Source organism: Andrographis paniculata, unplaced genomic scaffold (genome assembly GCF_009805555.1).
Source record: "Andrographis paniculata isolate CXL003 unplaced genomic scaffold, ASM980555v1 Contig87END, whole genome shotgun sequence".
Classification (NCBI taxonomy): Eukaryota; Viridiplantae; Streptophyta; class Magnoliopsida; order Lamiales; family Acanthaceae; genus Andrographis; species Andrographis paniculata.
The window spans coordinates 3028459-3052723 of NW_026137625.1; the positions used below are offsets into that span (position 1 = coordinate 3028459).

Sequence of the window (24265 nt, forward strand, 5' to 3'; positions counted from 1 at the left end):
TGACAAATGTCTCTACATAAAAAAATATATATCTATTGGAAGCTAGTGCTTCTGCTAATAATATAATGTGATAACCAAATTGAAAAAAAAAAAAAAACCAACAAAAGTAAATCTTATATATCCACCGCAAACTTAACATTGTGAGATATTTTAATTACTAGTGAGATAATAATTATTTACTACATAAGGTCAATATAAATGCTTTTGGATTTGCTATTATAATGATTACATCAAGATCAAATATATAAATTGCTAAAAGAGATGAACTTAAAGTCCACAGGGTCACAATGGTAACTTAATCAAATTATTTGGAAATTCTAAATCTTGGTTCAGTAGAGAAAAACTATGTTATAAAAGTCTGATACAAACATTCGATTGTCATTTCCTAAAAAACAACAAATGTTAAGTAGTGTAAATGTGGTGAAATTGAGTCATTGACTTTTAATACTCTTTAAAAATAAAGCTGAATATTTTAATAAATAGATTACGTACTTGTATAAGTGTGAAGCGAAAGTTGTTTCAACCGAAACACTTCTAAACCTAAAGATGTGATTCATAACCGAAATAAATCAAAATATGATTGAAATAGTTAACATGTCAATGTTATTTGACTAAGATGTACTTAAGGTAGAATAGTTTAATATATCGTATCAACTAGACCACCAGTGTATCCAGTAAGACTGATTAAGAAGAATTCAAACCAACAAACGTGTCAATATTTATCTAAACTTGAGTTATGTATTTGTTCTAATAATGGTTATTTACTCATGCGAGGATTATAATAATCATCTCCGGCAGGGAGAACACGAGCACGATCCAAGTGGAATTCGCGATTTTAAACCATCCAAGTGTCTTCAAGGTTGTTGGTCGGATGGTCACTGGGGCAAGACACCGTGAACTCAAGGATGGTTTAGCGTACGCGCTGAGGATATCGTCAAATATTGCTGCAACAAGCTATTGCATTACATTGCGCCGATGACCGTTGTGTTCAAGGAATTGCTGAAGACATTAACCAAGAAGATATAGAAGTTTGTTTTCCGACAAAAAGCTAAGTAGTATTAACAACACCTCAAATATAAAAATGCATGAAATATAAAGACCAGCAAAATATATTTATTGATCAAACAACTTTATTACTTTATATTATATATATATATATATATATACATTGGATTTATAGAGTAAGAGTTTGGAACAAGAAGCAAATGCATTCGTTTGAAGATTTGGATTTTGAGTTGATATTTGAATAGTAAAAATTTTGAATTGAAATAGTTGTATAATGTGATATAGATAGACATTAATGTGATGTTTTAAATATAAAATTGATTTTTAAAATAATATAAAAAATAAAAATAGGTGTTTGATGTGATATTTTTAGATGAAAAATTTTGGATGAATAATCTCTTTCCTTTTTTCTTTTTTCTTTTATTTTTTATTTTGAATAGTTACGGTTTGAGATCTATAATACTATTAGATTTTATTGCATTTGTTTCAAAATATATTTTGTAAATATTTAAATATTGCTGAAAAGATAATTCATACAATATATATTATCATTGAATATAAAAGATATTTTATACTATACACCCTTATAAAGTAAGAATTATTCATGTCCAGTAAAAAATGGTTGTGTGAAAATAGACTTGTGACCATGAAATTATTGGTTCAAACTTCAATATGTTTACATCTTTGTCTTCTCAAATTTAGCTTACATACTATTAATTCGATTGTAGCCCTAAGAAAAAAAAAAAAAAAAAATTCCATATTATTTACATATTATTTTTTCACATGCTTAACCATTATCATATACATTAATAGTCTTATAAATATTTCTATCTATTGATAAATGATAATATTAAGAATCATATATTTATAATAATTGATTGAAGCGAAAATTGGGCCACGCTAGCCACGGGGAATATATCCATATATATAACAGCAACAATGCTCAAACAAGTTTGGGACCGCAGCTCCATGGACTGATTAACTGATGCTGGGTCCGGTCACGTGCCTCTCACGTGTCTTCAACGATCAATATTTGTACTGACGTGCTTTTTGCAGGCGGAGCAGTACAGAGAAGAGAGCTCGCAGATTCGCACTCCGATTTCAGGAGAACGGAAAAGCCTACAGATGATACTCTCTCTCCTTTTCCTCTCTCTAAACCTCTCCTCTCTTTTCCGTCTCTCCGCCTCCAGAGGCTCCGCCGCGGACCGCTTCTATCGCTCAGGTGGTTTTTTTTCGTGATCTGAGCTCGAATTGTTTGTTTTTAATTTCGGAAATTGAAATTTTGGATGTGAGGGAATAATGATGTTTCGAATTACGTTGTTAGTGCGGATAAATCTGGCATCTGTTGATTAACAATGGAGTTTAGAAGCGGTATTGATTGTTTTTGGGATGTTGACAAATTTTCATCGCGGAAATTCGGATCGCAGGGAATCGGATTCGTTTTATTTAGCTTAATGAACATGCTGTGATGTTTACCTTCCAAATGTGATGCTATTTAATTATCATAACTTACCATACCGTCTACAAAGCTTCATGTCCTGGCAGATTTGCATATCCTTGATTATTATAATTATTATTTTTCTTAATTTTTTGTCAGGTGATGTTCATGTTGATGGTATTTATGTGCGTTCAGGTAGGCAGTTACTTGCGGGTGAAAACTTTAGGATGACTGAGGAACAGTACATTCAGATGCTGTACGTTCTTAATTGTTTGCCTGTCATTCCTAATTTTCTCTAGCTGGTTAATGGATGTTTAATTTGAATGATTTACATATATGGAACGATTAATTTGTGCCAAAGCATGATCTTTGTTTGTTTCATGCAGTGATAAGTTAGCGCAAGGGTATATGAGTAACTTTGATCTCGACAAAGCAATAAAGGATTTTCACCGACGATGTAGCAATATTTCTAGAATATACAGGTAATATTGATCTATCTTCACACTTATTTCATTACCCTCCCCCTATGAAGTATAACTGTACAAAAGAGAATTATGATCCTATACCCTTAAGTAACCCAAGTAGTGCCCAACAACTTGAAAGTATGCAGTTAATTATCACTTGTTGTAATAGTACTTTTCTCAGGGTTATACATTTGTCTGACACATCGTGCTTTGTCTCTTTGGGATGATTTCATAATCAGTATTGGGAAAAGTGTCCTTGGAGTTCCTCTGGTACTACTGATTCTCTTAAAAATTTTGTAGTTCATGATATTTCAATCATAAGGTCTGCAGACATATGTATTCCATCAACCATGAGCTATTATTCACTGTCTCTTGTTTTTTTTCTGGCCTAGTGGACAATAGAAATTTCTAACATGCCAGGGAAGAAGGAGGCGGAGCCGGCTTTCAAGGTAGTGCTATTTAACCATCGTTTCTCCCGAGGCTCTGTTTACTTGTCTTGCCTAGAAATTGCTGACCATAGAACTTAAATATAGCTGGGGCATAGTCTGCGAGTATTGAAAAATGACATAATATACTGATCATGTGTATCATTGCTTATTGGATATATTAGTGAACAAGTTCCGCTTAAATTTGTTTTTACTGCCAATATTTCAATTCAGGCATATGTTTTTATGATACAAGAAATAGTTCCCAAATAAGCCTTCTATTGCAGTTCATCGGGAATGTGCATGGTGATGAACCTGTAGGCCGCGAGCTTCTGCTTCTTCTGGCCAATTGGCTTTGTGACAATTATAAGAGTGATCCTTTGGTAATACCTACTTGTAAAATCCTCTTTTATTCATTTTCTGTTGACTCATTAGATTTTCCAACTTGAAGTGAGTTCTTGGTACCAAAGAGAGACCCTTTGGTATTACTTTCTCTTTTGGTACTTATTATGATTTAATAGAAATCATGAGCAAGTTTAAGAATAACATTATTCTCTATTCAATTTAGAAATATGTTTCTTTGAGTCTGTATATGAGGACAATCATGTTCTTTTAAAGTCAGTTAAGAGTTGCTTCTTTTCTTGTCCTGTAAACTGGAAAAATCAATATTTACTGCATCGAGGACTGTGGCATGTGAGTAAAATAGCCTATCAAATCTTACCACGGGTAGCTCTGTATTTCATTCCAATGGACATTCTTTTCAGATTGGAAACATTTCTCAGTTTCTGTTCAAATTGTTGATATGACTTCCATTGAAAGTACTTACTTATTATGCAGTGGTTTCTTCTGCACACCTTGTCATCTGTGCATTTTGTTTTGTCTGATATGCGTTAACATGGTTCTAATAAATAGGCAACCTTGATTGTGGATAATGTTCACCTTCATATACTTCCATCAATGAATCCTGATGGATTTGCTCTGAGGCGAAGGAACAACGCAAACAACATTGATTTGAATCGTGATTTTCCAGATCAGGTATTTTTCTGCAGCATGCATGTCTGAAGACATCTACTCTTCACCTCAAATTATTATGTATATTTTAATTAATTGAGTTACAAATACTCTAAAAGGAAATGAATAAATTTTAGATAAGCCTTTAAATACCAAATATATATGAATATTAATTGCTAATTGTAATAGGCTTGTTCGTTTTTGATAAGCAGCATGAATGTTTTAATTCATTTTATTTATTCATTTATTTTTATTGTAATACTTTATTATTAAGAGCATTTATTAACATGATTGACATAGTTCTTTCCTCTGAATGATGATATGGATCTTCGACAACCTGAAACGAAAGCAATTATGAATTGGGTGGATGATATAGAGTTTACAGCATCTGCCAGCTTGCATGGGGTAATGTTTTCTGTCTTCTTTGAAACTTGACAGACGAAACTCTAGTGCTTGATGTTGTACTGGAAACAAATCACATGTTAACATTTTCAAGCTTTCGACAACCGTGTGTATGGGGTTTTATAGAACTCTTGTCAAATTTTTATCTATTTTTCATGAGACTGGTTATTTAAAAAAAAGGTACCAAGTTTATTTAACCTGTGACAGATTCCATGATCAAGAGGAACATTTTCTTATCAACATTATGCATAATATTTGTCTTATTCAACCATTTTGCTCGGACGCATTTTTTGGAATTGTTAAAGTTATCAGAGTGGGTAGGAAGGTTACTTCTCTTGCTATATGATCAAAACCAGTACTTTTACATGCTAGGTGCCAATCTCATGAAAGGCCAAAATATATGATTAAAAAGATAAGCTAGATTTAGATAGTTTCCAGTTTTGTGTTGATAACTTATTGTCCTATCCTCATTAACAGGGAGCGCTTGTTGCAAACTATCCATGGGATGGAACTGAAGATAAAAAGTGAGTTGTCTGATGTTATTCCTTGAATTTCCTAGTGATGGGATTTCAGATTTATATAACCCTCTACTATGATAGCATATTCATCTGGGCTTGATATTCGTTATTTTAAGAACTTGTGCTAGTTGTTTGTGACATTCATTTATTGTTACTTTTCTCACTCAGCATTCTCTGTTTTGCTATGATTTCTGACTTTAGAACTTTGTGATCTTTATTTCCATTTCTTTCGTTGTTTTTTTTTTAATTGATCATTTTCAGGAGAAAGTACTACGGATGTCCTGATGATGAGACTTACAAATTTTTGGCAACATTATATAGTGGATCGCATTACAATATGTCCAAAAGTACAGAATTTCCTCAAGGGATTACAAATGGAGCTTTATGGTTTGTGTGTGGAATATAGTTTCATGCTCATTTTCCTCATTCTGTACAAGCAGTTTTGTGACTTTGCATTAAATTGTCATGAATTGCTAACTTCCGTCATTTGTCTCTCCTTTTCAGGTATCCAATTTATGGTGGCATGCAAGATTGGAATTACATTCATCATGGTTGTTTTGAACTTACATTGGAGATTAGCGACAATAAATGGCCTAATGCTAGTGAGGTAAGATGTCAGTTTGTGTTTGTGGTCTACCTATATATAGCAATTTCATGCTGGATACTGCAGATCTTGCATTACTGCTTCAGTTTATACTAAGTTCAGGGCGCAATCTGATGTTGCAGCTTCCAACTCTATGGGAATATAATCGAATGAGCATGCTGAACCTTGTTGCAGGTATAGTTAAGGTATGTTCAAGCAGGTCCTAGAAAAACGCATAAATATCTTCCCCCCCCCCCTCTCTTTACATATATATATATATACATATACACACATTTCCAGTGATATTTTATAAAACTTATGTCATTCATGTCTTGTGATCCCCCTCTTTAATATAGTCACTGTTCCTTTAGTTGCTATGGTACTATTTTTTAGTGATCCCACCTGCTACCTATATTTTGTTGATGTTCATTTATTTACTTAATTTTGTAGAAACATGCTTTTTGAAATGAGAAGATTCAATAGAACAAACAACACTTCACACACAAAAAGTTTTACATTGATAATATTTTGACATGCCATGAGAAATTGAATATGGAAGTTCTACGACTATATATTTGTTGAACATCTATGTAATTCAATTGAGAAAGGGTTACAGTTTATAAGATTCTTCATGCTCACTCTTAGGATCTACTATATATATATATATTATATATATGTGATGGTGGTTACGGTGCTGATTAAATATATATCTATGTGTGTGTCTTCTCAGAAGTATGAAGTCATGTGTTCACAAGTGTGCTATTACCTTTTATAACTGCTTGCACTTTATCACAACAGACAGGAATTCATGGGCGCGTTATATCATCTGATGAAGGAAAACCATTGCCTGCATCAATAACTCTCAGGGGAATAAACTACACGGTATGATTTTGGATTGGCCTTACTCGGCCATCTGTTACAACTGTAAATTGATAGTACTCAACCACAGGTCTATTCTGGTATTTGTTACAGTATTTGTACAATAATTTCCTTGCATTTTCTTCTATTATCATTGACAGATCGCTGCAAGTAAATCACTTGCTGATTATCATCGTTTAGTAGCTCCTGGACAAACATACGAAGGTATTTGACCCAATCTGAAGCTGAAAAACCGAAGTCTTTCTGCTTCTCCCTCCTCTCTATTTATGCACACACACACACATATGTCCGAGGATATGGTTACTATGTTGACCGGGGGAAATCAGCATGGTGCTGATTTGTCGCGGTCAACACATGTGAAATACGTGGACATCACATATTTTTATTTAAGGCACATACTATAATTGCTATGAATTATACTTTCCCTAGGAAAACTTGCATCAGTAAAATTTGAGTTTCAGGTCCAATCAAAGCCATATAATTTAATTAATCCATTATTTGCTTATTCTCTCATTTTTATTTTTGGTTTTCTCTAGTACACAAATTGAAGTGTTATCTGTTCAACATCTTACTTCGTAGTAGATATAGAGAACAACCTATTCTCTACTTTATTCTAAATATTTGAAAACATTTGTCTGGTCTATGAACTAAATGCTACAGTTACATAAAAACTGTTCAAAACAACACTGAGGGAATATCATCGATGCTTATCTAAAACCCAAGCATGAAGTTGCATTATAAATATGATCTTGCAGTTATTGTGACAATGCCTGGATACAAGCCAAAGAGTGCTTGCGTGGACGGGGACAGAGCAGTCACCATAGACTTTGTGCTCGAGCCTGCCCACGGCAATGACAGCCAAGTTTTAGAGGGATCGGGTTGCTACATTGGGAGCAAGTCCAGGTTCCAAGTGATGGAGTACATGCCGGAGCCGCAACTGCAACTGTATGTGTTATTAATAATACTAATATCGGCTTTTCTTTGTTTAGCAATGAGGAAGAAGAGTTTGAGATCCAATCATCATATGGTAAACCAAAGACACTCCCCACAGCCTAAACGTGCGGCTGTTTGACTCCAACCAGTAAGTTTTTCCATTTTCTTTTCTTGCTTTTTCTTTTGTTCTGTATTATTGCCACATAGAAATCATATGAATGAATGCATACATACGTCGGTAGATGGATAGTTTATATTTATTTTGTGACAATTTGAGCAATGAGCTGATAGATTTGTTCCAAGTTTGTGTATTGAGGTATTTTAGTATGTTTTCAATAAAAGTAAGATTTTTGATCTGATTTTTCGAAAAATAAAAGTAGTTTTGTGTTTGGTGTTTTTAGAGGAAATTTCGAAAATGGGAAATGGTTTGGACGCTTGTTACCCTAATTATTAAACAAAATATGAACAGTCATCACTTAGTATAGTATATATTGTATCACATAGTACAATATGTATGTATAAAGATATACACTTAGAAACATTTTGTGTTAAAATCAATGATAAAATGTTCATATTTGTAATTATGTAGAGAATAAATATATTGTGTAAAGATTCAGTGATAATAGTAGAGCACTTTTACTGTCCATTAAATCTATGTTCGTTTTATTTGTTTTAAAAAATATGTACTTTTCATCTATAGCAAGTATCTCGCATATGTGCCTATAATATCTATAAATTTAATTTATCCAGAAAAATTTATCACCTCATTAATTTCTCTAAATATTCTTATTTTATATATCAATATAATACTATATTCGTTAAAATCTAAATCGAGCTCATGAACATGTTTTTGTGGACGGAGGGAAGTATTAGGTAGCAAGCAAGAAGTAGAGTTTAGGAACCTCTAACTTAAACTTGACTTACTGGATCATCATCATCAACATCAACATCTAATCACACAGAATTCTATTCTAATTCTTATCTGCTGCTGCTGCTGATTCAACATAAAATCCAACCACTAACTAACTCAATCATACAACCAAACACACAAAGAGAACAGATCATCCGTCCGATCATTGAGTCGGACGAGAGGTCTAGTGGATCGATCAAGTGAATGCAATAATAAGGCAGCAAACCAAACCAAACCAAAACAAAACCATTATTAGTGTCGACAACTTGTAAATTATTAAGCCCTTACTTGCTTGGTTTTCTCCTCTCCTCTCCTCTCCAGCTGTGTCTTTCTCTCAAGCTTCGCCCTCTCCTGTACTCGATTTCTGCATCTGAACTCGATGCTCCAACCTCGTGTTTCCTGCCATTTGTACCCATCTTAGAGAGTATGTCATCGTCCCCCTCACTCTGAATCTGGTCATTAACCAAGCTTCGACCGGATTGTTTCTGTGGCCCTTGGCCTAATACAGCAATTTAAATGTTAAGTTTACTCATGGCGACGAAAAGGGATGCCATATGATGAAGACTTGGAAATACAAAAAGAAAGAGACGTATACTTGCCTACATTCAATCTCATGATCAAAGAGCAGTATAATGTAATTTAGACAAAGTTTGACTATCTCAACACAACACTTGGGTATTTGAAGGCATGGCTAGTGCTCTAACGATCTCATTTACATTTATGTTTTGCGTGTTGATCTTTAAATATTAATTATTATATCAAAACTTAGTACAAATTAAAAAAAATTGCATAAATACTTCTATTAGTGTCTTTTGCGTCATTGTACTAAACATTAAATATAATTTTTTTCTGTACAAATGTCCTTCTATTAATATATAAGACACTAATGAAAGTATTTTTGTAATTTTTTTTTTTAGTTTGTATTACGTTTTATTAATATTCAAATATCAATAAGTAAAAGGTAAATGAGATCGTTAGAGCCGAACGGAGATAGTATTTAATAAAAAGCAACAATTTGAACACACAAAATACCATACCTGTAATAATATCACAATTGCCCGTACTAACAACAAAGACACTTAAAACTATAAACACTAATTCAATCTAAAACACTACAATAAAAACAAAATTTGTATATTAAAAATAATACTACTTCCGTCCGGCTCTAAGAGTTCCATTTACTTTTTGCGTGTTAACTCCAAAATGCAAGAAACACTATATATATATATATATATATATACTCAAATATTGATCATTCATTTACCTTCAAGATTAGCATATGAGTGTTTGGCAATGGGCGAAGTAGAAGAACCTTCCTGTCCTTTTTCTGTCCCTGAATTCCCTCTATCTCCCGCCAACATACAATCCTCTCGGACAGCTTTATCACAAAGAACAGGTGGTGGCATGCTAAAGGAGCCCTCCTCTAGAACATCCGAAATCTCGACATAATTCGGCGTAGTGATGATCTCATCAGCGCTGAATCCGAAAGATGCTCTATAAGCATCCAGTTCCTCAGCATCCGGCCTGCAAACCTTGTTCTGCCGATTCTGATAACCATTCCCAGCATTCGAGTAAGCATCCGAATCTTTCGAAATACTCAGCCTACCACCAGCATTAGTAAATGACGACTGCTCGTAGAATTGGGCGAATGTCTCCGGGCAAAAGAAGTTAGTGTCTTGACGAGATCTCTCATTAAATGGCGTCGATGAACAGTCGCCAGATGCACCTGAAACCACCGGTGATCTGAGTGCGCCGCCTGCAGGGCTTCCGGGAGAGAGTGGATATGCAGCTTGAAGATCGGAAGCAGCATAGTTATTACCCTTTTCAGTGCTTTTCATTCCCAGAGATGATGTTAAGAAAAGAGCATATGGCACGTCCGGGGATGATGGAGTTGTTAAGTGCGCCAGCTCCGGTGGGGGCGTTACAGGAGCTGTAGATGGCTCGGTAGTGAAGGTTGAGAATACGGGAGGGGTTACCGGTTGAGTCTCGTGAGCATAAGGCCCCGTCATGTACATTGTAGATGAAGGAGCTTCGGGTGAATTGGCAGATACGAAACAGTTTGGTGACTGAGCAGTTGATGGGATGCCGGAGTTTGAGAACGAAGCTGGAGAAGATGGAGGAGCGAAAATAGATGCTGCAATTCCGATCATCTGGTTTGGTAGCCCTACTGGTTGAGGTCCATTGTGTTGATTCAGTAGAGGATTAGCTTCCGGCATTCGAGATGAAGGAACTATACGCTTTCCGCGCTTTTGTTTGGAGAAGAAAGACATTCCGCCCCAACATCCTCCCCATCTCTTCCGCTGTCGAAATGGGAAAGTATTATTAGGCACAAATGCTTAGGGAAAAAGAGTTGCTATGGCAGAATAGAACTGAAAGAAATTGATGTTAACTACAGAACTTGTATCGATTATACGTGGAAATTAACACATGTCTATGATCAGCCAATGTTAACATTCATCGACAAAATATGTTGTACGAAAGCAATTCCTAAAAGCCTCTGTCACAAAACCAAGGTTCCGTTTATACAGAAGTTTTGGAAATTCTTGAGAATAAGATGAAAACTGTATTTTGATGTGATGTTAATTACTGTCGATGAATAGTGCAAAAAGTTTCAAGTGTGTTAAAACAGAGCAAAGTATTAATATGACACCCAAATGAAATAGCATAACCTCTTTAGGACAACATGATTCAACGAAGTAATCGTTATAGCACTCTTCTATTGCAATTACTATCGCGACTAGAATCTACATAAGATCATGACCAGATAATTATATCCCTAGACTGGACAAAATACAAAAAGCTGGTGATTAGAGTGTTAAGGTAATTGAAGCAACTTATTGGATCATATAGATATATCATATATCAACATACCCGTGGAGCTGGCCGTAGCTGAGGCTGCAGGAATCTATTCTGCTCTAACGCCATAGCAATCAGGCGTGTGACGCACTGCGCAGTGAAGCTCCGTAATTTTTTTTAGCAACAATTGATCCTATTTATCTCTTCCATGAACGCGTGGTGTTCTTCTACCAAATATATATATATATATATATATATGTCGATATGTTGATTAGATTCTAGAAGCATACACATCAACTAGTCCATTTTATGAACAAAACTCAAATCCTAAGAATGGAAAAAACTAGTAGAATCATGAACTTTCTATGGACAAGAGTTTGCATTCGACTGCAAACACAGAATTACAAACAGCTATTAATGTAAATCATCTGCAGTCAAAGAAAGGCTACACAGATCAATCTGGCATTGGCTTTAGCAAATAATATCCCTCAGAAGAAACCACTTTACAATTTAAACTATGGTGTTTGCTTATCTCTTCGTACACTAAAAAATTTTTTGTATAAAACATTACGTGCAAAAGCTATATCCATTATCTAAAACACCTATAATCACTAAAAGTAACACTTCCAAATACAGACAAACACAGCAATAAATTCCAGAAGCTAAGACAGTTTCCAGTTTTTGGACATGGCGTTTCCTTATGTCATCTACTGGAATAATTCCAAAAACAAAATCACTCAATTACATCATTATCTCAAACAAGCAAAATCACATAAATAAAAACAGGAAGCAGAGAAAGCAAAATCGCTCAACCAACATTCATTCTCCTACACTCCTCAATCCTAATTCCTAAATCTTCACCATAAAGTAATATCAAAAGCATTTCAGAGACCAAACCTGCGCTTACCAGATATCATCAACAAGCAGCTTCCACTTCCAGTCTACATTTCCCAGCAACGCAATCTACGCTCCAGAACTCCGAGATCTGCCGAAGCCGAGTCACGATGGAGCTTAAAAGGAGGTTGAAGTAATGGCGAGAGCGCATTCCAATGCCGAAGGCGTAGAGAAAAGCACAAAGGGGACAGATCTAATCCCTGTCTGTCTCTGCTCTTTGATTGATTGCAGCGTTTGATAAAATTTTGCTTTCTCTTTACTCTTTTTTTTGCGGCTGCTTTTCCTTTTTCCTTTTTTTTTTTCTTCGAAAAAATAAATAAAATAAAATTTCAAAATATATCACGGCGGGTACACTAACGGCGTTACTTAACGTGAAGTTCTTGCCTAGGTGGATGGACGCTTTTGCCCCTGAAGTCTAACGTTTAGACATCTCTCCTCCATGTATTTTTGCATTATCAATTAATTACTTCAGTAATTCAATTCCAATCGTATCATAAGATTAGTTAATATTCTCTTCATATTTTATTTTCTAATTTTTAAATTTACAAATAATATTTTAGTCTTATAGTAAAATTAAATTTATTATTTAATTATACTCCTTATGTCCCATTTGACACATTTGCGGGGGAGCAGCAACGGCAATTGGAGCAGCGATAGATGTGTAGAAGCTTTCCATGTCTAATGACTTCATGTTGAATTATTTTTTTTGTCTCCAAAAGTAAAAAAATACCAAAAAATTTCAATCAAATCTCATTCATTAAACTGATAACTGATGGTTACACTGTTGAATTTTGTACTGATATCACAAAAATTGTACTAAGAACATATTTTTAATTTTCTACAATTTTCACCGCCAGCAAAAAAGCAAAATTGTGTGTAAATTTATATAACAATAAAAAAAAATAAAATAAATTTGAATGACCGAAGGATTATTATCAAACATATGTAATACATCCACAAAACTGACTTTAAAAACACATTTATAAGAGTCGAAACTGAGCCTATAATTTCATTGCAAAAGCATGAAGTTAATGCTTCTCTTCACCAATTTTTTCCAAAGATATCATATCAAATACAGAGTCTAACCGAAAATGCAAATGCAGGCAGCGTAAGAGACGAAGTATCTATGGAGATGAAGCTGGGATTTGGAAGTTTGATAAAAATTCGAAGCTTCTAGAGTGACAGATTCCGACAAACAAAACATAAGCCTCTCAAAAACTCGAAAATTGGCTCCAAGTTTACAACCTCAGTTTTAACGATCCAAGGCGCCAACACAAAACCAAGAGTTAAGCGACACATTGCACGCAAATGCAAAAGAATGGCCGGCCAGCTACAAAATAGAAGAAGCTTAAAAGCGACACATCCATGTCTGAGTAAAAGCTCACCATGAGTGTTAGCTACGAAGAAGACTACCATACCAACCATGTCCGGATCAGCATGCACATCCACCTTGCTGCTGCTCTGTTTCTGAAACCACGTCAGGAATGCCTTGGAAGTATCTGCAGGAGTTGTTGATTAGCGAGTCAGAGGCGAAAAATTAGGATGGAAAACAGAAAAAAACAGCAAGTTGTATGGAAGATCGATAAAATTACTTATAACCCATTTATAGTTTGAAGAGTACCATTTCTCTTATGATATAAAAATTACACACCTGTTTTCAAAATCATTGCACAAATTTTGTAGCTTCTAAATGTTTGCTAAAACACGATAGAGGTTTTTCAAACCACATATGGGTTATAACTTATAAGCAATTTTGCCTATTTTAATGGTAAAACACAGTCTAGATTTTGATGTTTCCATTTATATTCTTCGACTTCAGAAAGATTTTGTACAGATAAGTCACATATTGAAATGTAAACATCATCCGATTCCCAGTGGTGGAGAATAACTCCAAGATTACATAGCCCCGGCCGCCCTAAATGTATGCATATAATTTAAGGCGTGTAGGTGTAGTTGTGCAATGTAATGAATATAATCGTAAAAAATGGAGAAGTAAGCATAGAGTAATGAACAAAGTAGTAAAATGATAATGAAATTGAAACCTGACTTACATGTCCTGGTCATGCTCGTTAGCTAAAGCAGCCTTCGCAATACACAAGAATGCAGGATCAACATTGTAGTCCTCCCTTGCGGACGTCTCAAAGTAAGGTATACCGCTTTTCGATGCACACCATTCCTTAGCCTTCTTCTCTGAAACCTGTTATTTGGTTTACTAAGAGCTAAATTTGAAGAACGGATTAAGTGCCTCAAGAAATAGAACTTACCACTCTGCTATTACCACCGTCAATATCAACTTTGTTTCCTAGTAATATAAATGGAAACGTCTTTGGATCAGATGGGTTAGCCTGCATCATAACAGTGGCAATGCGCCAGTTTTTGAGTTACAATATAAACGCATCGGGCTAATCAAAATGGGGCATTTCAGTTTCAGGGATGGAAATTAAAGACTTATCATACTATATAGTTATGCAAAACAGTCACCGGAATAAGAATAAGCTATGCAGGATTTACGTGCTCGTAATCAAATCAATCGACCAGAATTTCCGATAAAAGAGAGAAGGAAGACACATTAGGTGGTATTAACTAACCAAAGATAGAGTTGATCACTGATCTTGAAACAGAAACATCAAGTCTGTTAGATTGTGTTTTGAATCCAATTTTTGTATTACGTAATGTAGTGTGTAATATCTTTTTTCAACAAGAAATCATCACTTCCAAAACTGATTTTCCATTTAACACAACACACCTAATGCCTGCTTTTCATTCGAAAATTTTCAAACACAAACACACATACCCCTAGTAACTATACAAAATAAGATAATTAATGTTATGGTGAATGGCAAGCAAATAAACAGGGTTATGACTGAAATAAATAGCTAAAATACCACACATTCACACAGCAATAGAGTTTACTGCCTCCTTTGAAAATTTAAATACCAATCTACTGATGTCACCTATGCACATAACCAGGTCACTAATGAAATCAATACATGATTGATGATTCCATAAAGCAAACATTCATGCAAGAGCTACCATAGTGGGAAGAAATATTAGTCGGCTGCTACATTAGGGGGACACACAATCTCTCAAATATGCTAACCTCGCAAGAAATATTTAGACCCTACGAGCAAAGAAGCAGATAGAGAACAAACAAACCAATGTTTTTACTACAAAGTATTTTACTGTTAATCTATCCATGTAGTAGGAAATTAAAGAGCAAAAACTCACATTTAGCCAAAAAAAAAAGGAAATAACTCCTATATGTCTCGGTGTCCTCATAAATCATAACGACTTAAAATAAATACAGAAGAATAACTAAAGTCACCATTTTGTCCAATCGCCATAGTACACACTTTAGCTCCAAAATTCAACAATCCCAAACTAATTGGCATAGCCATTCACTATGCCAATTAAAAAATTTTGAACCCCACAACCTACAATTTTCAAAACTCTCAGAATAAAGTTTGATCCCAAAATTCAAAATCTTGAAACCACTCAAATTTCATATACAAAGCAATTATTTCTTACCACTCCTGTGGAAATTTCACTAAACCAAATACCGCAGCCACTACTTGGTTCACTAATATGCATTATTTACTAAACTTTCAGCTACAAAAAACAAATCATAATTAATTGCATAAATCGAGCAACGAATGCACAAAAATAGAAGACAGCAGTCACCAACCTGCTTAAGAAATTCTTCATGCCAGTTGTCAAGGTTGTCGAAGGACCTCATTACATTCACGTCATAGACCAGGACACAGCAATCTGCCCCTCTATAGAATGCAACTCCAAGACTTTGAAATCTTTCTTGGCCAGCAGTGTCCCAAATCTACCAAACCCAACAAGAATATTATTCATCCCCATGGCTAACAATTCTTGCAAATTCAAATACAAAATCAAAGCTAAAAACCAAAACTATTAACCCACTTGAAGAGTTACAAGGCGATCGTCTATTTGAAGCTCCTTAGTGACGAAATCTGCCCCAATTGTAGCTTTATATTGCTGACTGAATTTCTTATGCACATATCTATTTCGTTAGTTAAAGAACAACCGCAACTAACGGCAATCAATTTTATCCAGCAAAAGAAAAAAGATGCAATCGATTAACTAGGGCACCAACAATTTCAAAATAAAAACATGAAAATAAAAAAGGATACTGGTTCATCAACGATGTCTTGCCCACTCTGCAACAAAACCAACACAAAAATCACACAACACGCTTAAATTTAAAACCCTATCCCCAAACGCAGAAACAATATCCGCAATCAAATTGAAATCTACAATACCCGCTGTCACCGAGGACAATGACTTTGAGCAATGTTCGCCTCCGCAGCGACATTTGATCGAGGAAAGTGAAACAAACCCTTCCTTTCAACTAAATTCGATACGAAAATCCGCGCGAGCTTCGGTGGCGCCAGAAGAGGGAAATAAACACCAAAAATGGCGGCGAATTCGATCGCAAATCGTCCGGCAATCACGATTGAACTCAGGCGGCCTAACTCACACCCAAAGTAGCGTCCAACAATACACATGCACGGGGTCCTTATTCTGTAGCTATTTTTTTCGCTTTTCTTAGCGGTCCCCTATCTTTGTATAATCTCACTTGAGCACAGAAATAAAATTATTCTTTCTAAAACACCCTCCTGTGGAATGTACCACAATATTCGAATCTTTGCAAAAGCCCCTCATCCACTATTCTTTTTAAAAGTTTCTTTATCTTTTGCTTACACAATGAATGATTTTGTTTGTTTGTTTCAATTTTACTATTCTATAATGTACATATATATATATATACATATATAATTTTTTATTTAAAAATACTCTAACATATCTAAAGAAATAAAAATGAAATTATACCATAATTTTTACTAATAATGTATTTGGATGCAACACTTGCATGTTTGCAATAAGAGAGAAGATGCATAGTGTTTGTTTTGTCTGAAAAAAAAAAAAAAAAATTAGAACAACGTAAAATGAACTGATACCATATTAGACAATATAAATAATCAATATAAATGATCGACTCATTTAAAAATTTGGGCTATTAGGATACATATCATTTATTTATTTAGAGTTAGGATACATATCATTTATTTATCTATTTATTTATCTAGAAACGAGAGTGTACTGATACTTATTATTGTACAAGGTTGTTGCTCATTTACAGAAAGACAGAGCTAAGAACATGCAAAAAAATCAATACCTCTGTTTCTTGTTCTGTTTCTGTATGTGTCTCGTCATCAAGCTCTGTTAAGCGTGGGAATGAGAACTCCGGTAATGGATTCCGGTGGTCGCCGGAAAGTGGTGCAGCCGCTCGATCAAGGTATCTTGAAGAGCTTCTTCAACTTGAACAGCAGTCGCCTTTCTTCGGCAGATAAATCGTCCTGTTTACAGACAAATTAGAGGAGCGTAACAACGCACGAAGATATAAACGGAGACGGTGAATGTACAAACCGCATAGTGTTCTTTCAGGGCATCGAGCGAGCTCCGGGAGATCCGGCTCACGAGCTCATCCTCAACCTCAAAGTGCCGGCCGAACATCTTCTGCTGTTCGTCGGGATTGTTGCCAATGATCTGCGTGAAAACAACAAGAAAATGACAAATAACATCGATCTATTACAACTTCAATCGTTATGTATTCCTACACAAGCAACAAGAATGTCGAAAAACACAAAATGAGTACCTTGATTGCAACCTGCTGGCCTTTCTTGGCGTAATCGACAGCCTTGTGATTGTTTTCGATTGAAGCGATCCGGCCGATTTCAGTGAACTCCTTTTGAGGAACGCATATAGGAGTTCCAACCTGTACGAGCATCACCGAATATCGCATCACATGCTTGTCAATAAACGGGGCGAGAAAAAGATACCAAACGCATTACCTTCAGCAATCCTTCAAGCACATCGACTCCCAAAACGATGGGATCCTTTTTGTTGAACACGCAATTCGGTATGATCTTGAGGACGCAGGGGAAGACTGCTTCATCCGCGGCTTGTTTCCTCTTTTCCTCCTTGAGATTATCGATATAAGCCTTGAACTGGTCGAACAGGTGGTAGATAATGTCGGCGAGGAATATTTTGACGCCGAGCTCGTCGGCAAGCTCCCTAGCCTCCGGCGTCACTTTGACATCGAAGGCGAGTATTGTGCCGTACTCCTTTTTCTTCTCAAGCATGACGCTTGCCTTCATGACGTCCTTTTTGTGCACGGGGCCTATGCTGATGCCACTGACAGGTATGTTAACCGCAGGAGTCTTCAAGAACTCCAGCAATGCTTCGAGAGACCCAAGAGTCGACGCTTGAACATAAACGCCCTCGCCACTTTTATCGATCCTGTTCATCACGGATTTCATGTCTTCCATGGCTGTTTCTTTGATGTCTTCCAAGTCGTCGTCAGGCCCCACGACATAAAGACTAGTCCCTGCAATCGCGTGCTCGAGGCCCTGTAGAAAAGGAAGGAAAGAAAGAAACACCTATCAAGTGACAAAAAGGTTAGGACAAACGACGACGAGCAATAATTAATTACCTGTGCAGTGATCTTGATACCCTGAGCTGCCTTGATCTCCTTATGGTGCAAATAAGCTCCCTGTAAAGGAAAACCAGCAAAATCAAATGCTCATAATCGATTGTAGCAGACGCGATTCTTTCCTTATGAATAATTAGATTACAACGGCAAAACAGAATGAAAAATACCAAAAACACATTTCATGATCAAGATCATTGTGTAGTACAGTATGAAAAGAAACTCATGAATGTCATTTGTTGGGGTTAATGAATGAATAACAAACAAAAACGTAAAAAAAACACAAATTTACATGGTTCACCAACAACGTGTTGGCTACGTCCACAGGCAGAAACAGAGAACAAATTTATTCACGACGATAAGGTTACATATTACGGATTTCATATCTCTAACTCTATTCAAATAAACTAAGAGAATACACCAAACGAGCTCAGCCCAATACTAACTCAAAAACCCAATACTGCATATTGTCGGGTCGGGAGGGACTTCGCCCCCTTGACCCCCCGACTCGCTGACCGGGCGGCGAGAACCCGTGAAAATTCAGCAAGAGTGACATTATATATAAAGCATATCAACATCATTGATACTTTTGGGTATATAAAACCAAAATGAATTTCATCAGCTAATGGTAAGAGCTAAGAAGTTTCACCTTGACTCGGAGCTCCCTCATCGGATGGGGAGTGAGTAATGCTCGGATCGAAGTAACAATGGGTCCCTATACGATACATTTAGGATAAAGATGTTAAAGAACAATTGCGATACAAACCCCGAAAGGGAAGAGAAAATAAATTTCCAAACCACACCTGTAAACCACAAACAACTATTTGGTCTCCTTCATGAAGCACACCATTTACTAGCACCACATCGATTGTTGTCCCGTGTCCTTCAACAACTTTAACTTCCAGAACAGTACACTGCCATGAGAAATTGGGGTAAATAATAACACTTCTAGTAATCAGATTATGTTCGACAGTCGAACAACGAGTGAAAGAAAAGCAAACCTGAACTTCGTCAGTATATGTAAGTCTTTCGATCATCGTCTTCTGCGTCCACTGAACTAGTAGCAATAACAGATCAGGGACACCTTCACCACTGTTTGCAAGAGTCCATGATAAGATTAAGAATACAAGATAAAAAATAACAACTCGACGAAAGGATGAAACTAAGTATAAAACGAGCTTTTAAATTGCTTGATCAAACTTAAACCTTATTGCACTAGTGGGTACGATGCTGAATGTCTCCCCCATTTCTTTGTTCTTGTAATAAAGCTCGGTGTTGAGGCCTTGTTCCTTCAACTGAGTGATAACCTAAAACAAGAAAAGACTTGTATCATATGCGGCGCACCAGCAACATGGAAAGTTGTGCAAAGAAGATGCTCGATATAACCTGAGTGAGCCTCATGTTGAATTCAATCTGGACATCTTTCGTTTGTTGCTTCATTGCCTTTATTATTGGCGCATTTCGGCATGTTTTCCACCCGTACAGTCTGTCCACCTGCAATGCCAAAACGATTAAATCAAATGACGAAATTTAATAACATCGGCCGCAACACAGAACTACAAAGTTACTCACTTTATTCAAGGCAACAATGAATTCGGTATTTCTCATCTTCAAAAGATTTAGTGATTCAATTGTCTGAGGCTCCAACCCGTGCATTATATCAACAACTAAAATTGCAATATCACACAACCCCGATCCTCGAGAGCGCAGATTAGTAAAAGATTCATGTCCAGGAGTATCGATTACTAAAAGACCAGGGACATTCAGCTTTGCATCAGCCTTCAGTTCAAGAGTTCTCTGACGAATGTTCTCTGCAGGAAAATAGGTAGCTCCAATTTGCTGTGTAATGCCACCGGCTTCGCCTTCTTGAACATTAGTACCTCTTATACAATCGAGCAGCTTTGTTTTACCAGTATCGACATGACCCATAATGCAACATATTGGGGATCGAAGATTCTGCCCATTCCTAACAGGAGTGTCATTTGGCTTTTTCAGTTTTTCCTCTCTAGCAAGAACTTCATTATTCTTTTTATTTTCATTCTCAGATCTGTGTGGCAACATCGAGGTAGCTTTCTCTGTCAAGCTAGCTGGTTTCGAAGATGGTGGATCGATGCTTCGAGTTGCATTCCGGGCATCCTTTAACTCCTTCTTATGCAAAGGTTTCGGCTCTGAGTCTTCATCAGCAAATGCACTATTTCCAGAAAACTTCAAATCTGCATCGTCCCAACTTTTAGCATCCCACTCTTCATCACCATCGTCGTCGTCATCATCCTCCTCCTCTTCCTCCTCTTCTTCTTCTTCTTCTTCACCAACTCCATTCTCTTCAGCTTCATCAACACCCTCGGCTTTACCCTTCACATTTGATGAATCCACGTCCTCCTCAAGCAGTGTCTCCTCCTCAATATCTTTCGAATCTGTGCTCTCAACTCTGTCTAGGGTGGACGGCTTCGACTTTTTCTTCTGATAAAGGGGTCGCTTTGTCGGTTTTCCAAGAGCTTCAATGGATTCTTCAGAGGGCAACTGCATCACTGCATTAGCTAGGATTTGCTTCCTCATTGCCTCCCGTCTTCGAGCCTCTTCCTTTTGCTTTCCTGTTAGAAGCTTCCCTTCTTGCTTCTTCTTCAGAAGCTTTTCCTTCTCTCTCTCCTTCTTCAAACGCTTCCTCTCTTCTGCCAACCTTTCCAGCTCTTCTTGTCGACGCCTCTCCTCCTCCTCTTTCCTTAGCCGCTCCTCTTCTTCTCTGTTCTTCTTTTCTTCGGCTTCCTTCAGCTTAGCAAGTCTCTCTTGCATCTCCCTAACATGCTTTGGAACTTTCTTACCTAATAGTTTCGTATTTATCTCAGTCGTCGACTCCTCCTGCTTCTCTTCTGATACAGCTGACTTTTTCTCTTTTTCTTTATCCTTCTTCTTTTTCTTCTTCTTCGAAGTTACAGACTCCACAGGCTCTTCATCAGCTTCCTTGTCAACAGCAGCCTCTTCTACCTCAAGCTGATTCTGTACTTTCCCAGCTGGAGTCGAAACTTGCTCTGAAACAGCAACTGTTCCATCGATTTCAGCTAGAATTTTATTGACATCATCTTCCTCAGCTCCAATTTTACCGGTCTTCTTTTTCTTCTTTTTGCTCTTTGAAGTATCCACCACACCATCCTCACGTTGATCCAACTTTACAAGATCAATCGATGCAGCTTCATTCCCATCTGCAGTAGCTGGTGGCCCGTCAATTTCCTGAAGAAGTTTGTCGAGGTCATCTTCATCTTTACCAGTTTTACCAGACTTTTTTTTTTTCTTTTTGTCCTTAGAAGCATCAGCCATCTCTGGTTTAATATTATCAGAGGAAACACCATTGTTCCCAAACTCCTCAACAACAGCATCAACACTAACACTTTTCTTCTTAGACGACTTCTTTTTACCCGAAAATGTAAATGTCGTGACATCTTCCTCGCTATCGTTATCTGCAAAATCATTGTAAAAATTTGAAACAGAAGGAACCTCACTATTCTTTTCATCAATCACCTTCTTCACCCCCTTCACCGACTTCTTCTTCTTCTTCGCTCCGGTAAACGAAATCTCAACATCCTCATCCTCATCTTTGTCATTACTGTCTTCATCTTCATCAAGTGCCTCAAAAGCAGACGAAAACCCTCCACCGCCCTTCTTACTCTTCGATGCTTTCTTCGTCCCTGAAAACAAAACCACCGGCGAAGCCGAAACTTCATCCTCATCATCATTATACTTACTTTCATTGTCATCCTCTCGTTCTTCCTCCTCTTCTTCTCCCAATAACCCAAACGCCGAAGCACTAAACACACTACCACCATCATTCTTCTTCCCCTTGGCTTTCTTTTTGCCAACAAACTTAATCACCGGAGCATCATCACCACCCTCCTCTTCTCCGGCAATCTCGTTATCGCCGACTCCTTCATCATAGTCATCATCCTTCTCCCCTGCTTTCTTCAATGGCCCCTTCTTCCCCTTCTTCTTAGGCATCACTTTCTCCTCCAAAACAAGTGTCTCTTCCGACAATTCAGTTCCAACAGAATACTCATCATCATCAATCACATAATCCTTCTTCTTTGATTTACCTCTACCACCAGCTGCCTTTCCCCCCACCACCGCCGCCGCTGCAGGCTCACTCTCCTCCTCACGGTTACTCGGCTTCTTTCTCCCCATCAGATATTGATTTCGACAAATAACAGAAAATCCACTTGACTACAATAACTACTCCTGCAAAACCTAATTCCAATCAGCCTCCAACCGACGCAAACAAAAACCTAAACCACCTGTAATTCTCATGAACACAGCAAAATCTTGAATTAAAGAGCTGCTATTCCAATTACATAATTTACAAATTCACATCACATCAAAAAAAAAAACAAAAAAACACCAGGGTTTGAAGAAGATGGAAACAACAATTAGAAGAAATTAAGAAAACAGCGGACTGACCTGGCCAATCAGAGAGGGAAAACGCAATACTGTCTGCAAGCTCTGACCGGCGGGACGATCTGAGCTTGGTGTTGACAGCTTGTTATTCGAGATTGGGGCATAAATATTGTGTGCAGTGGACCTTAAGCTTTATGCCGCCGCCTTGAAGTGGATCGGATTCTCTCTGCGTCAATCACCGATGAATTTATCTACAAAGCTACACACCATTAAAATTCATCATACTCGGAAACAAGTTAGGAACAACATCACACAAGATTCAGACTCAGAGCTCGATTATAGCAAAAGAGCAAGAATTCAGCAAATGCAGGGACCAAATCCCACTGCCGTTAAAAGTAGCTGTTAGAATTATTGTTGATCATTCTAAAACTGCATTTTTTACTGTCGAGCTTAACAAAATAATACTAGTAGTAATAATAATGGAGTAAGTATTTATTTTTTCAGTAAACTACAGTTTTAAACATTTATTTTTATTTTTTATATTATATTAAAAATTAATTTTACACTCAAAACATCACATTTGTTAATTAATTATATTTAATTAATAACTAACTGTAAATTTGTACAAACAAACCATTAATGTCTAATAAATAATATATAAATAGTTTTTTATTATTTTGAAATATTAAAATTATTCGAATTTTTAAAATTAATAGTATTTAGAAATTTGAATAATTAAAATAAATTTGGATTAATAAATTATTTGACGAAATTTTTTATTTTCAATAATTTTATTAAAAAAATAGTTGAAAACTATTGAATAAGAAAAATTTAAATATTAAAATTGTATGTATAAGATATAATTGATAAATATGTAGATAAATATGATATTTGAAATACATTTGAATTGTATTTATTAAATTTGGCCGGTTTAAATCATCTGTTATAATTTGTCAAAATATCAAATCGGAACCTAATATTTTGAATGATGGTTTGAATCACGATTTGACGATTTCAGTTACTATATACGAATTGTCGGCTACGGTTTGAACTGTCAATTTATATTTAACTTTTTCAATTTTTTTATTTTAATTTTTTACATTTCAA

At 36.2% G+C, this 24265-nt stretch overlaps 4 protein-coding genes across 9 annotated transcripts; 1 reads left to right on the forward strand and 3 right to left on the reverse strand.

Annotated features, from left to right (window-relative positions):
- The first annotated feature begins 2053 nt into the window (after positions 1-2053).
- Positions 2054-13501, forward strand: LOC127242629 (carboxypeptidase SOL1). Of its 4 annotated transcripts, XM_051262240.1 has the most exons (16): positions 2054-2227; positions 2603-2699; positions 2830-2925; positions 3147-3177; positions 3300-3356; positions 3620-3715; positions 4245-4367; positions 4644-4748; positions 5223-5269; positions 5525-5650; positions 5768-5870; positions 5990-6052; positions 6645-6728; positions 6866-6929; positions 7481-7806; positions 13362-13501. In XM_051262240.1, exons 1-15 carry the CDS (start codon positions 2131-2133, stop codon positions 7795-7797), a joined length of 1506 nt encoding a protein of 501 aa, XP_051118197.1. In that variant the 5' UTR covers positions 2054-2130; the 3' UTR covers positions 7798-7806; positions 13362-13501. The 4 variants fall into 4 exon arrangements, with proteins under 4 accessions (XP_051118197.1, XP_051118196.1, XP_051118198.1 ...); XM_051262239.1 differs by lacking the exon at positions 13362-13501 and having other exon boundaries at positions 7481-8014; XM_051262241.1 differs by lacking the exon at positions 13362-13501 and having other exon boundaries at positions 2639-2699; positions 7481-8014.
- On the reverse strand, positions 8564-12525 carry LOC127242630 (uncharacterized protein At1g76660-like). 2 transcript variants are annotated; one of them, XM_051262245.1, is made up of 4 exons: positions 12272-12525; positions 11440-11588; positions 9833-10868; positions 8564-9067 (listed from the first exon to the last, which is right to left on the reverse strand). In XM_051262245.1, exons 2-4 carry the CDS (start codon positions 11491-11493, stop codon positions 8853-8855), a joined length of 1305 nt encoding a protein of 434 aa, XP_051118202.1. In that variant the 5' UTR covers positions 11494-11588; positions 12272-12525; the 3' UTR covers positions 8564-8852. The 2 variants fall into 2 exon arrangements, with proteins under 2 accessions (XP_051118202.1, XP_051118201.1); XM_051262244.1 differs by having other exon boundaries at positions 8565-9067; positions 11440-11591.
- On the reverse strand, positions 13386-16935 carry LOC127242631 (ras-related protein Rab7-like). The gene is made up of 7 exons (XM_051262246.1): positions 16548-16935; positions 16419-16445; positions 16189-16288; positions 15944-16090; positions 14523-14603; positions 14310-14455; positions 13386-13757 (listed from the first exon to the last, which is right to left on the reverse strand). Exons 1-7 carry the CDS (start codon positions 16598-16600, stop codon positions 13691-13693), a joined length of 621 nt encoding a protein of 206 aa, XP_051118203.1. The 5' UTR covers positions 16601-16935; the 3' UTR covers positions 13386-13690.
- Positions 16936-17264: 329 nt separating this feature from the next.
- On the reverse strand, positions 17265-23541 carry LOC127242628 (eukaryotic translation initiation factor 5B-like). Of its 2 annotated transcripts, none has more exons than XM_051262238.1 (12): positions 23222-23541; positions 20351-23002; positions 20165-20272; positions 19985-20085; positions 19780-19870; positions 19582-19692; positions 19428-19493; positions 18782-18841; positions 18141-18698; positions 17945-18064; positions 17716-17835; positions 17265-17645 (listed from the first exon to the last, which is right to left on the reverse strand). In XM_051262238.1, the coding sequence occupies exons 2-12, from the start codon at positions 22946-22948 to the stop codon at positions 17580-17582; spliced, it is 3999 nt and encodes a 1332-aa protein (XP_051118195.1). In that variant the 5' UTR covers positions 22949-23002; positions 23222-23541; the 3' UTR covers positions 17265-17579. The 2 variants fall into 2 exon arrangements, with proteins under 2 accessions (XP_051118195.1, XP_051118194.1); XM_051262237.1 differs by having other exon boundaries at positions 20351-23058; positions 23222-23540.
- Between the last annotated feature and the right edge of the window lie 724 nt (positions 23542-24265).